This window comes from Schistocerca nitens, chromosome 1 (assembly GCF_023898315.1).
Source record: "Schistocerca nitens isolate TAMUIC-IGC-003100 chromosome 1, iqSchNite1.1, whole genome shotgun sequence".
Taxonomy (NCBI): domain Eukaryota; kingdom Metazoa; phylum Arthropoda; class Insecta; order Orthoptera; family Acrididae; genus Schistocerca; species Schistocerca nitens.
The window spans coordinates 428,392,218-428,407,300 of record NC_064614.1 but is presented as its reverse complement, the minus strand read 5'-3'; the positions used below and the strand labels follow the sequence as shown (position 1 = coordinate 428,407,300).

The 15,083-nt window shown below is 38.1% G+C and overlaps 1 protein-coding gene across 2 annotated transcripts in view; it reads left to right on the top strand.

The window, feature by feature from the left end:
* LOC126250778 (E3 ubiquitin-protein ligase TRIM37-like) overlaps positions 1-15,083 on the top strand; it is a 313,056-nt gene that overhangs the window by 45,966 nt on the left and 252,007 nt on the right. For both annotated transcript variants that reach the window (XM_049951588.1, XM_049951587.1), the window contains exon 3: positions 4,412-4,622. In XM_049951588.1, the coding sequence (XP_049807545.1) occupies positions 4,412-4,622 (211 nt within the window). The remainder of the gene's footprint in view (positions 1-4,411; positions 4,623-15,083) is intronic.

Here is a 15,083-nt window from a genome sequence, read left to right as displayed (position 1 = left end):
TCCACAGTACGTCCTGACCCAGAACTCTACTTGGGTACCCAGTGCTTGAACATTCTTGCATAGTCTTGATGTTTTGAGACTGATCTTTGACAAAAACTGACTTGGCTGCCCTATATTTGTCCTCTAAAAGCTAGCTGAATGTGGAAGTTTAACACTCTGTGCTTCCATGCGCATACCTCTTGGGGTGTGGATTATGCTACTTTTCTCTGTACCTATCAGGTTCTGGTCCAGAGCTGCTCGTAGTGTGGTTGCCAAGTTTATGACTGCTGCACCTTCAGCTTTGCAATTGTTAGACCCTGCCCATCATAGTAAAGTTCGTTTGGCCACTGGCACCTTCTGGACTAGTCTCGTAGACTGTCTCCTTACTGAAATCATGGATATTTCTTCCCTCTTTATTTCTGACAGTACCAACGGAGCTGCTGACACCCTTCCTCAGGTGGGATTACCAGGTGGAATCTACCTCACAGTCCTCTGCCAGGACCTGTGTTACCTCCTTATAATGTACTGTCCATATTTTACTGCACACCCCCTCTAGGTCGGCGCCCAGGCCACAGATTAGGACTGATCTATTACAAGACCTTTCTGTAATTTGTACCTTTCAGTTTTTCAGTAGTGTTACTGTGCTGCCACCTTTTGCAGTAATGGCTCTAAAACCATGAATAAGACTGGATATACTTTTCATCTCCTGCTTGTCAGGAACATCATTCATTGCCAGGAATAAGTTGTGTTTTCACTGCAGAGCTCATAGCTGGTAACGGAGCCCTCTCGTGACCACATTTAATATGTAGTGAATCACTGAGTAGTCCTCAGGCCTTTGATCGATGTTACTGTTGTCACTCTGTGGTCTCTGTTATTTGTGACCTTCTCATTGGACATGGTCATACTGCCTGCTTAGTTGTTTTTGTCTGCGTCCCAAGTCTAGTTGTTATCCCAGGGCATGAACTGACGTGACTATTTGGATGGAGAAATGATCACTTGTCCCCATTCACATTGATGATCCGAGGTGCAGATTTGTGCATGCTAAGTGTGGTCTTCAGATTTCTTTGCCTTTTATGTTGGTGCACAACTCACAGACAATTGAACTGCTTTTCCATTTTCTATGTGACAGTGGGTTTTATTCTCAGATATAATGTGGTTGGGGGCATCTCCCACGGCATGCTGTGGATGGGGGACGCTCAACCTTGCCTCTCTTGCCTGTTCCCTCTGCTATTCCCCTTTTCCTGTGTTTTAATTGCTTGAGATGCAGTTTGCCTCATTTTCTGCCACGCCCTGTTCTTCTTTTTACAGGTAGCATTCTGTTGAGTAGTGGGTGCTCTCCCTCTCTTTAACATTTCACATCTTATGGATTGAGGGTAAGACAGCAATAGGAAGGCCTCCTCACTCTGCATGCAGAGCCATTGGGATCCCCACCAGCTACGTTAACTATTTCTCTCGTCTTGTTTTATTAATTATGGTCCACTTGATGTCCATACATTTTTAGACTTTTCCCATTTACTGTTCTGGATATCTCAATGAGAAGACATTGTTTACTGGGTGTCGTTACCTCTGGATGAATGAATCTGTGATGGAGGGACTGATAACGTTAGTGTTCAGCCCTTTAACCCCTCCCCAACCAACCAACCAACCAACCAACCAACCAACCAACCAACCAACCAACCAACTAACTATCAAGTGTAAAGTCTATCATGTACAGAACTTGATAACTAATAAATTGCAAGTGATTTTCATTCAGTGAAGTACAGCAGCTCTCAGGTTCAGTGAATCGTGTGTGAAAGCTGTACTCACTCTGTTGGATTCTTGTCAGAACATTAAGAGAAACTGTAGTTTAAGGTACCCTGAAAAAATTTAAAATCTAGAATTGGTACCAGACAGTTGGCCCATCACAAAGACAGCTGCTGTTTTTGAAATTTCCAAGAGACTGATGAACACAGCCAAAATTTTCAAAATTGGTTTGGCAGTTTTGCTACACTAGCAAAAGGAAACAATCTGATCAAGGATCTGTCTTACACTGTCAAAAATTGTGTTTTTTTTTTTTTTTTTTTTTTAACTGACAGGGCAAAAGTACAAAAAATGAGATTTTTAATTCAGCAGGCTGTAATACAATAAATTTTACAACTTGGAAAAAGCAATGAAGCAATAAACAGTTGCTTTTCTTTTATTATAAAATTCTGCTTGAAAATATCTTAGATAAATTTTGGCTTGTGTAGAGACATACTAAACTAAAATACTGTGTCTTACAGGAAATTAAAAAAAAATCATTTTCTAACAAATGCTGAAAGAGCAGCACTAGAGGTGACATTCCAAGATATAAGGATTCAAAATTCTTTAAATATCAACGATTATTTTTCTGGAACAAACTTTATCATTGATTAGCCTTTTCTTAAGAACCACCCACTCCTGAAAGTTACATTTTGCAAATCCCAAAAAGAAACCAGTAGAAAACACGTGCAAAGGCAGAGCTCTCTATGACAATCACTTCAGCAAATAACTTCGTTTTTTTTATGGTAAAATGTCTTGATGATTGAGTTCTTCTGGTATAGTAAATAGAACTTGTATTGCAGGTACTACCCAAAATTTTGATAATTTCGACATAAGGGGCTACTAAAGACAGTACTGTGTATTAATTGCTGATAAATACAGCCCAGTTGGCAACTTTTAAATTTCCCAGCACCCTACCTTCGGTGCTGGGCGACAGTGCCTCAACAGCAGCTTTAGTTTTAAGTTTTATTCGTGAGGGCGGGTTTTATCATTTGATCCAAGTTTTAGCACACATCCTTTGTCCCTCTGTGTCTTCCACCCTAGTGCTTTTAGGGTGGAGTCTCTCTGTGGTTTTCTCGCTCTTCTGACATTCTTGTGGTTTCCTACGTTCTTCCAGCTGTGTTTTGTATGTCTCGATTATTTTACTCCCACCCTTGTGGAATTATTTTAATCGGAACGAGGGACCGATGATCTAGGAGTTTGGTCCCTCTCCCCCTCTTTTAAACTAATGAACCAACCAACCAGTTGACAAAGACCAAAAAATATTGACTGTGGGGAACATTTGTATAGTTGCAAATCTTTGTATAGTGGTAGGGGGGAGTGTCATGTACAGCATACTAAAAATCCAGACCGGTGTGGCTGGGGCAAGGGGAGGAGGGGGTCATGGGGTATTGGGGGAGGGGGTGGGGAAGGGGTGGTGATCTGTTCTTCCCGCAACTTGTGAAAGAGACTCCAGGCATTAGTAATGCAGACAGTGAAACAGACATTGTCAAATACATGTTCAACATGTTACATTTAGAGCAGGTTTTTCCGTGTGACAAACAGTTAACAACTCCAGCTGTTGAGCTTTTTTACATAATAGCTCATTTAAAAAATGAAAATAAGTACTCACTTAGTGAAGTTATTTTGTTGGGGCGGTATGTTCGGTCTGTAAGCTGAAAAGTGAGCAGCACTTGTGGCGAGGAAAGTTGCATTTTCCCACTGAATGCTACAGTTGCTGTACGGGACAACTAAGAAACCATTTCTCTCTAGCATTGTAGAACAGTGTGCAGAGATTTATACATGATGTATTCATTAGCTTTTCTTGAATTTGTATTATTTGCAACTAACCTCTGTATTCAGTGGTGTATTAACACACTTTGTGGAAAATAAACACCCCCCAACCCCTCGTGGGAGTGTGTGCGCACTGAGTTGCCAGTGATTCATTGTTGGTTGGTTGTTGAAGTTGAAACTCTACTTTTAATAATATGTGGTTTTTTTCATCCCCTGCAGTGCAGAAACTGTTAGCCTGAGGGAAACATGAATAGGACCTTTATTGTAGGAAATTTAATGTAATTTAATTGTCTACTGAGAAAGATTTTCACTAGAAACCACGATTTTTGACTTAGTCCACGTAAACATAAGAAGACCTTTAAATGCCTGCCACCCCCCCACCCCACCCCTCTCCTACTGGTCACAATTTTTATTATGGTGTTCATTACACTCTCTACCACTGTACAAAAATTTGTGTCTACACAAATTTTCCCCATTGCTTTCTCTGGTTGACTGAACTGATAATGGAATTACCTATAACATGTATAGGCAGATACTCAATGAATATGAATAGAATATGAGGCGGTAAAGCGGAGATGATTCCTAAAGTTGGACCATTTGACACAACTATAGGTTTGATTGTTGTAGTATTCTCACTCAATGTGTCAGTATTTAAAATGACTGTTGGTTATATGAAATGCTTTAAATGTTAATTAGATTTGTGTCTCCCTTCTGTGTTTATAAATACTAGCTATGAAATTCAGATAGGAGGCTTTGCACAGCCTGATGGCAATAGGTTGCTTTTTTTGCACCCTAGAGCTCCTCTAACTTCATCAGTGTTAAGAACTGTGAATTTTGTAAGTGACCTGTTCAAAATCAATATACGACATTTGGTTTCCAGGTGTGAAACCCATAAAGAGAAATTATCTGTGTATTGTTGGACTTGTGGACGATGCATCTGTCATCAATGTGCACTATGGGGTGGCACACACTCGGGACACTGCTTCAAACCACTTGAGGAGGTATATGAATCACATGTGCGCAAGATCAGAGATGAAGTGGCTCAACTGAGACGTCGTCTGATGGAACTTATAAGCCTCATTCAAGAAGTGGTGGGTACAGAAACTGACTACTGCTTTTTGAATAAATTAAAGCTGAGACTTAAATTCAGCTGTGAAAGTACTACTTTTCAATTTTGTAGTTATTTGGTGAAGGAATACAAAGTAATGAAAACAAAATATCACATACGATAAAGTAGTCTAAGGAGGGTAAAGAAAGAAGTCACTAATTCTTACCTGACATATTTTAAGTTTTGTGTCATTTATACCTCTCTAGCCATCTCTGTCTCTTGAAATTCAGTACTTGCTAAGGCACATTTTACAAGTGTGTGTAAATATTGACTTTTCTGGAAGAAATCTTCAGAAAGAATTTTTTTGCAGAACATTAGTCATTTTTCGGATACTAGGGTTCTGTGCAGTAGTTACACTTTCTGTATGTAACAGAGGATGGTGAATGTATCATCATAGCCAAGACAGACATGAAGCTGACAACCACCACAGTAGTTAAAGTTTATATGTCTACTAGCTGCACAGACAACAAAGAGTTAGAAAGAATATACGAGAAGATAAAGAGAAATTGTCTGTTAATTGAGAAGATATTTTAATTATGATGGGAGATGATGAGACAGTAGAAGGAAAGGGAAGAGAAGGGAAAAAATAGTACACAGGCTGGGAGAAAGGTATATAAGGGGAAATCAGCAGTAAAATTTTGTACAGAGCATCTTTTCCTCATTGCTAACACATAGATTAACATTCATGAAAGGAAGTTGTATACATTGTAGATACCGAGGGCAATGGAAAGTTACAGATTATTGATTGTATAATGGTAAGACCAAGATTTAGAAATCAGATTTTAAACTTAGAAATTTCCAGAGGCAGATGTGGACTCTGACAATAATTTATTGGTTCTGAACTGCAGATTAAAAGTGAAGAAAGTGCAAAAGGTGGGAAATTAGAGATGGCTCTAGATAAGTTGAAGGAACGAGAGATCATAGATTGTGGCAGGAGCATTTGACAACATTTGACTGAAATTGGGGGGCAAAGGAATACAACAGAAAACAAGTGAGAAATGAAATAGAGATTGCAGCAGAGGATCAAGTAGGAAAAAAAAAGACCTTGTAGAAGTCCTTGGACAGTGCAGGAGATACTGATTTAAATTGACAAAATGAGAAAATATAAAAATTCAGCAAATGAAGCAGGGAGATCAGGGATATGGAGGTCTAAAAATGAGATGGACAAAAAAAATGCAAAATGGGTAAGCAGGAATGGCTAGAGGACAAATGTAAAGGCATAGAAGGATGGCAAGGAGAGAGATAGGTGCTGCCCATAGGAAAATTAGAGCCCTTTGAAGAAGAGAGAAGCAATTATATAAACGCCAAGATCTTAGATGGCAAGTCAGTACTAAGAAAATAAGGGGACACTGATAGGTGGAAAGACTGTATAGAAGGGCTCTACAAGGGGAATGAGGTTGTAGGCAGTGTTATACACTGTCAGAAAAAAAGAGGTATTGTGCATCTGGAAAGATGACGTTGATTTTGATTCAATGACAGCATATACCATATGGGGGATAGTAGATATACTAATAATGATTTCAACATTATCACCCAACAGACAGTGTAGTGACATAGCTACCAGAGCACCATCTATGTCAGAAGGCTCAGTGTGGTGCAGACATGCAAAGCACGCAGCAACAATGCCATGGAGATGCACTTGTGCTTCGTACAGCCAGCTGAGAGAGTTTGGAAGGGGTCGAATTGTGCCCTTCCAAGTTGCGGCATTGCCCTTTTGGAGAACTTCCACGTAAGTTGGACATGCTGCATCAGTTGAGCAATGATACTGGTATCAGTGGTCATGTGAATATTCTCACACTCATATATGAGGTTCTGGATGTCGATGCAGCACAGACGCCTACCAGGATCATCGTATTGTAAGGGCAGCAGTGGCAGATCAGACAGCTACCACACCACAGGTAAGAGGGCTGGTGAGCCCAGATGTGTCAGCACAGACTGTTGCAAACCAGTTATTAGCAGTGAGACTACTAGTGCTCACATCTTTAGCCCATCTTCCATTCATTTTACAGCATTAGTGTGCACTGTTCAACTGGTGCTGTCAGAGGACCACTTGGAAGATGGAATGGTGTGCCATGACCTTCAGTGATGAAAGCAGGTTCTGCCTGCATGCAGGTGATGGTTGTTGGCGTGTACGACATAGATCTAGTGAGTGCTGTCTTGTACAGTGCATTTGCTCAAGACTAAGACACATTGGTCCCACCCCAGGCCCTATGGTCAGTTGTGATGAGCTACAATTCCTGTTCACCTTTGCTGTTTCTGTAGGGAATTGTAATCATTGCTCAGTATGTGCAGAAAGTTGTTAGACCTGTTCTTTTGCCTTGCTTGCAACAGGAGGAGGATGACGTAGTATTCTGACAGGATGGGCCTCACCCACATGCTGCTCTGAAAGACATGCAACAATGTCCCCAGCCAGCACAGTCTCCAGACTTGTCTCTGATCAATCACGTGTGGGATATGATGGGACAAGAAGTGACTTCTGCGATTCGTCAACCCACACTCTTACAAAACTGTGAGAACAGGTCGAGGAGATGTGGCATAACGTATCCCTGGAAAGTATTTGCCGTCCGTAAGATCAACTGGGTGCTTGAGTCAACGCCTGCATTGCTACCTGTGGAGGCTACACCACATACTAATATAGATGTTTCTGCATAGGTCAATACTTGGTACCTCAGAAACACGTGTGCTATTTATCTTCAAATGTAATCATTTAATGTACACCATAAGCAATGTTGCAGCAATAAATCTGTAGTGAATTCAAAATCTCTGAAAGGATGTACTAATTTTTTTCTGTCAATGTAGAAAAAGAAAAGAAAGTGAATGAAGATGAGATTGGAGATACAATACTCCGAGAAGAATTTAACAGATGACTGAAACATCTAAGTCAAAAGAAGGCCGCTGGAGTAGACAGCATTCCCCCATAATTATTGAAGTCCTCGGGAGAGCTAGTCGTGATCAAACTACTACACTTTGTTTGCAACATAGATGAAACAGGTGAAATGCCCTCAGACTTAGAAAAGAATGTAATATTTACAATTTCAAGAAGGCCAAGTGCTGACAGCATTGACTCTACCAAACCATCAGTGTAATAAATCTTGTTTGCAAAATGCAGTAATGAATTATTAATAGAGGAATATGAAAACTGCTAGAAGCCAACCTCCGGTAGATCAGTTTCAGAGAAATGAAGGAAGATGCGAAGCAATTCTGATCCCACAGCTAATTTAGAAGAAAGGTTGAAGAAAGGCAGACCTATGTTTATAGCAGATGCAGATTTAAAGAAATCTTTTAACCATGTTGAAATTTTGACGGTAGAAGGGATAAAACAAAAGGAGCAAAAGGCTACTTACAGTTTGTACAGAAACAGGACTACAGTTGTAAGAGTCAGATGACATTAAAAGGAAGCATTGGTGAGAAGGATGAGAGACAGGATTTTAGCCTGTCCCCTTCATCAGTATGTTGAGCTAGCAGTAAATGAAACCAAAGGAAAATTTGGAAGTGGAATTGAAGTTCAGAGAGAAGAAATGAAACCATGGCGATTTACCATTCCTAATGTAATTACCTCAAAATATCTTATGGTAGTCAAAGTGGGAAGGATAGGAAATGTAGACTGTCAATAACAAGGAAAGCTGCTCTGGGGAAAGAAGAAATTGACAGCATAATTTGACTAAAAGGAGGGATTGGTTGATAGGCATTATGAGGCATCAAGAAATGGTCAATTTGGTAATGGAGGGAAGTATGGTGGAGACCAAGGTGTTTGAATACAGTAAACAGGTTCAGATGGATGTAAGCAGCAGAGGTACCCAGAGAAGAAGACGTTCAGGGTTCTTATTCAGTCAGATGGGATTTCTTCAGTGAAGCTTTAATACTGTTCTTCTTTACCTCTTATTTTCTAGACTGTTGCCTTGAATATGGCATGAAAGTCAGTGTCACTTTGTTGTTTGATTATTGCTGTAAGGAAAAGTAATACTGCTGCTTCTAGTTTTCTTTCATATATATGATCTGTATAGTATCTACAAACACATAAAACATCCATTGGATGACCTCAAACTTCAAATCTGAATGTCCGACATGAAACCTCTGCACACAAGTCTATCCAAAGAACAGTAAAATACGAATGACATTTGATTAATATTTAATTTGTTGAGCAAAAATCTTCAGATTGTTGGGGATTTATGTATTCCCTGAGGACTTCGAGTTTCACTAAAGTAGGCTGGTGATACTAGGAGTTTGTTTGCTTCTGCACAGACACGTCCTTTTCGGGAAGTTATTCCAATCATTGTTCATCTTGAAGACATGTATCACCCCTTGCACAAATACAATAAAAAATTTGCTCAGTATTTGTGCTCTCCTCCATGATAACTAGCTGTGTGGCCTTCATTTGCAACTATCATTCATTGGTAATACACAGAGATACAAGACACTCCTTTGATGTGGTATGTAACACCACAGAGATTTGCGCATGATAGACTAGTGTTGAGAGAGTCATTGAACCAGTCTTCGGACTGAAGGCCGCAAAAATGGGAGGATACTTCTTTATAATAATTTTTTTCCTTCTCAACAACAAAATAAAGTGATTACCTTTCTTTAGGCCAGCACCACAATAGTACAAAACACTTGAAATGACTACATTTCCACCTTCAGTAGTAACTGTTGTCATTGATATTGCAGTGCATTGCTCAGTATCTGGCTGGGCAGTAATTTTTCTGTGAAGACAGAAAATGTTGTCCTTTCAGGAAAAAAAAAAACTTGTTTTGTTGTTATATGTAGTTGCATTTATCTTTTAAGTTTATTTGAGAAAACAGACCAGAACACAGTTTTTTATCTATAACATTCTATTTACTGATTAAAGATGATTACCAAAATAAAGGAAATGCTTGTGCTCTGCATTTAACAATGATGATTATGTTACTATTACTGTAATTTGTTACTGCAGTGATAAGTGTATGACATACAAGGTGAGCCAAAAAAGTCATGAAATATTAAAATATTTATTAGTGATATATGTAGAAATCTTTAAAATCCCAAAATCCTTCAAAGTAGTTATCATTAGCATCTACACATTTTTTTCCAGCACTTCACCCATAATTTGTAAACTCCCGGAGGACCTCGGTGAGAACCTCATATAAGTGTATTGTCATGGCCTTTTGGATGTCCTCATTACTCTCAAAATAGCATTCTTTGAGCACTATTTTAATCCTGGGAACAGGAAGGAGTCTGGCAGAGAGAGATTAGGACTGTAGGTTGGCTGCGCCAACATTGCCGAGTTGTGCTTGGCTGGGTACTCACGGTTGCCCAGAGAAGTTGGGCTGGGCATGCTCTCATGCTACAGCAGCCAGGTAGCAGCGGTGTCTTTTTGCGCCCCGAGGACCCTTCTTCTTAACCTTTCCAGTACATAAACGTAGGAAAGACCATTTGTGATCTGTCATTGGGGTACAAACTCTGTGTTCCACACCCTTGCTGTTGAAGAAGAAAATAATCATTTTCATGTTGGATTGGCTCATGTTTGCCTTTTTCTGTTTTGAGGACACTGAAATGTGCCATGCTGAACTTCGGCACTTAGTTTCCGTGTCATATGCAAAAGTCCGTGTCTCGTCATCAGTAATAATGTTCTCCAAATAATCTGGTTCAGTGTGCACACATTCCATTCCAGCAGTTGATGTGATCAACACTCTTTTGGCCTTTTGTTTGTCTGACAGAATTTTTGGCATCAGTTCGGCGCACACCTTTCTCATCTGTAACTCCTCCTTAACAATGCTGAGCACGGAACTTTCTGGAATGCTCAGTCTGTGGTCAGAATTCAGCAGTTCACAAACACGATTCACATTGTCTTCATTTCTGTATGTTGATGGTCTTCCAGAGCAAGGGTCATCATCCATCTCTTCCTGGCTGTCCTTAAACTTCTTCACCAACCTCGCAATTTGCGCATAACTTATCACAGACTCTCTGTAGGCTTACTTTATCATTGTGTGTGTCTTGGAAGGCTTTGTGCAAAACATGATCGCTCATTGTTGTTGGACTGAATCAACCATCGTGCATTGTGACTAGGGGCATGGCAAAAAAATTTACTTCACGATTTTTTTTGGGCATACCTTGTATATTATTTCTCAGGTTCACATCACTTTTCCTCAACACGTACTAATCGTACAAGGATGAATGAGGTATTGTTAGAAAGGTTTTTTTTACCTGCCTTCTGACATTGCATAGTGATTTTTCACTAAAACTTACTATATGTGGAAAATTTTAACATAAGGGACTTTAAAGATTAGATTAGAGATTAGATTAGATTAGATTAGATTAATACTAGTTCCATGGATCATGAATACGATATTTCGTAATGATGTGGAACGAGTCGAATTTTCCAATACATGACATAATTAGGTTAATTTAACAACATACTTAAGTTAATATAACAACTTTATTTTTTTGTGTTTTTTGTTTTTCTTTATTTTTTATTTTTATTTTTTTAATATTTTTTTCTTTTTTTTCTTAATTTATATCTAAAAATTCCTCTATGGAGTAGAAGGAGTTGTCATTCAGAAATTCTTTTAATTTCTTCTTAAATACTTGTTGGTTATCTGTCAGACTTTTGATACTATTTGGTAAGTGACCAAAGACTTTAGTGCCAGTATAATTCACCCCTTTCTGTGCCAAAGTTAGATTTAATCTTGAATAGTGAAGATCATCCTTTCTCCTAGTATTGTAGTTATGCACACTGCTATTACTTTTGAATTGGGTTTGGTTGTTAATAACAAATTTCATAAGAGAGTATATATACTGAGAAGCTACTGTGAATATCCCTAGATCCTTAAATAAATGTCTGCAGGATGATCTTGGGTGGACTCCAGCTATTATTCTGATTACACGCTTTTGTGCAATAAATACTTTATTCCTCAGTGATGAATTACCCCAAAATATGATGCCATATGAAAGCAATGAGTGAAAATAGGCGTAGTAAGCTAATTTACTAAGATGTTTATCACCAAAATTTGCAATGACCCTTATTGCATAAGTAGCTGAACTCAAACGTTTCAGCAGATCATCAATGTGTTTCTTCCAATTTAATCTCTCATCAATGGACACACCTAAAAATTTGGAATATTCTACCTTAGCTATATGCTTCTGATTAAGGTCTATATTTATTAATGGCGTCATACCATTCACTGTACGGAACTGTATGTACTGTGTCTTATCAAAATTCAGTGAGAGTCCGTTTACAAGGAACCACTTAGTAATTTTCTGAAAGACAGTATTGACAATTTCATCAGTTAATTCTTGTTTGTCAGGTGTGATTACTATACTTGTATCATCAGCAAAGAGAACTAACTTTGCCTCTTCATGAATATAGAATGGCAAGTCATTAATATATAATAAGAACAACAAAGGACCCAAGACTGACCCTTGTGGAACCCCATTCTTGATAGTTCCCCAGTTTGAGGAATGTGCTGATCTTTGCATGTTACGAGAACTACTTATTTCTACTTTCTGCACTCTTCCAGTTAGGTACGAATTAAACCATTTGTGCACTGTCCCACTCATGCCACAATACTTGAGCTTGTCTAGCAGAATTTCATGATTTACACAATCAAAAGCCTTTGAGAGATCACAAAAAATCCCAATGGGTGGTGTTCGGTTATTCAGATCATTCAAAATTTTACTGGTGAAAGCATATATGGCATTTTCTGTTGAAAAACCTTTCTGAAAACCAAACTGACATTTTGTTAGTACTTCATTTTTACAGATATGTGAAGCTACTCTTGAATACATTACTTTCTCAAAAATTTTGGATAAAGCTGTTAGAAGGGAGATTGGACGGTAATTGTTGACATCAGATCTATCCCCCTTTTTATGCAAAGATATAACAATAGCATATTTCAGTCTATCAGGGAAAATGCCCTGTTCCAGAGAGCTATTACACAGGTGGCTGAGAATCTTACTTATCTGTTGAGAACAAGCTTTTAGTATTTTGCTGGAAATGCCATCAATTCCATGTGAGTTTTTGCTTTTAAGCAAGTTTATTATTTTCCTAATTTCAAAGGGAGAAGTGGGTGAGATTTCAATTGTATCAAATTGCATAGGTATGGCCTCTTCCATTAACAGCCTAGCATCTTCTAATGAACACCTGGATCCTACTATATCCACAACATTTAGAAAATGATTATTAAAAATATTTTCAACTTCTGACTTTTTGTTCGTAAAGTTTTCATTCAATTTGATGGTAATACTGTCTTCCTCTGCTCTTGGTTGACCTGTTTCTCTTTTAAAAATATTCCACATTGTTTTAATTTTATTATCAGAGTTGCTGATTTCAGACATGATACACATACTCCTGGATTTTTTAATAACTTTTCTTAATATAACACAGTAGTTTTTATAATTTTTGATAGTTTCTGGGTCACTACTCTTTCTTGCTGTCAGATACATTTCCCTTTTGCGGTTACAAGATATTTTTATACCCTTAGTAAGCCATGGTTTCTTACAAGGTTTCTTACGAGTATATTTAACTATTTTCTTGGGGAAGCAGTTTTCAAATGCATTTACAAAAATGTCATGAAATAAATTATATTTTAAATTGGCATCAGGTTCACGGTACACCTCATCCCAGTCTAACTGCTGTAGGCTTTCCCTGAAATTTGCAATTGTTAAATCGTTGACTGAACGTACCACTTTGGAGGACTGTTTAGTATTGCTGAATGGAGCTATGTCATATATTGTAACTAGCTGTGCACCATGATCAGAAAGACCATTCTCAACAGGCTGAGCATTTATCTGGTTAAACTTATCTTGGTCTATAAAGAAGTTATCTATCAGTGAGCTGCTATCCTTTACCACCCGAGTAGGAAAATCAATAACGGGTGTCAAATTGAAAGAACCGAGTAATACTTCAAGGTCATTTTTCCTATTACCCTCTTTCAGAGAATCTACATTGAAGTCCCCACAAATAATAACTATCATAAGCAAGAGGCGTCATGGATGCCTGGCCTCATACCTATATTTTATGAAGCTAACTTATTAATCATGAGTAAGAGACTACCTTTTCATGTTATCTTATTACTGAAACCACTTATTAAGTGGATAATTTGTATACAGCATTGTTATAGATACTAACCGAGACCACTGCGGTAGTCTGTTATCTCAGCTCGTAATGCAAGTTCACTTCCCTAAATGAATATACTTTAGCGAAATGACAAATGTATTTGTCATTGTCACATCGAGTTGTGATTTACCTATTGCTGCTATGGCCTAACATGCTTATATAAATTAGATAAATTACAAAGTGCAATTAAAATTTCAAAATAGAGTTAGAGGTTATTGTGATTTTAAGTGAGAAGTGAACACTGTATTCTAACCTACACATTTTGCATTTATTTACTTCTTTAAATTTGTTTTCATATTTCTCATTAAATCTCTCTTTGATAACAGGTAAATGTAAATATTGTGCTCAAAAGTTAGAAATTACGTGCAATAATGCATGGAAATGTGTCATCTTTGATTTCCAGTGAGCAGTAATTCTAAGAATGCAGTTGTGCATCAGACTGTCTGTGTGTTACTATTATGAAGAGCGACAGTGCTCAAAGAGATGACGGCATGTGTGAGTTGATCTCGTCGATAGTGAATAGTAGTGGAAGAATCAAATGAACAGTGATAAAATACATTGGAAAAAAGAAAAAAAATCTGTTAGCATTTTAAGCAGCCTGTTCATGCACTCTCAGTCCAACAAGGGTTGCTCAGACAGACAATACTGACAAGGTGTCAATCTGAACAAATTTGATCACATCCAAGAATACACTATTATAGTAAAAATAGTGCAGGGACCATGCAATACAACATGAATGATTCTGGATTGTAACATGGCATGATGAATTATTCTTCATGTTACCTGACGTGGTGCTGCTTGTATAAACATTGCTGACAGCAGGTCAGTTCTGAAGTTAGTTCAGAAACTGAACTCTGTTCAGGTCTCTGTTCTATTGTATAACACTGAACTTGGACCTACTGAAAGAGGTTCAGTGTTGGTCTGAGTTAGCATGAAAAATGCTTGGCAACTTCGCTAAAATTGGCTGTCGACATAATTATTGCAGTTTAACCACTCATACTAATTGTATATCGTAGACATGCAGTATTTATTATCAAAGATGTCATGTTACAAAGATGAAGGAAAGTAAAAAGAAAAAGTAACAATCTTCAGACTTCTCCCTGTACAAAAAAAGATTTGTTGCAGAAAACTGGGCCAGTATAAAGACACAATAGAATGCAGAAAAAACTGATAGCTACTACAGCCAATTAGAGAAAGAAGTAACATTTTATGTAAATACGTTGCTAATAAATTCACACTAATTGCATGGAGACTCCTGCTGGCTTCATTTTCCGTCGTTACTTGAATTTCTTCGCAAGCAGATTTTTGTCCTGAAGTTATATGCCATGCTATGTATAAATTCTAATATGCTCT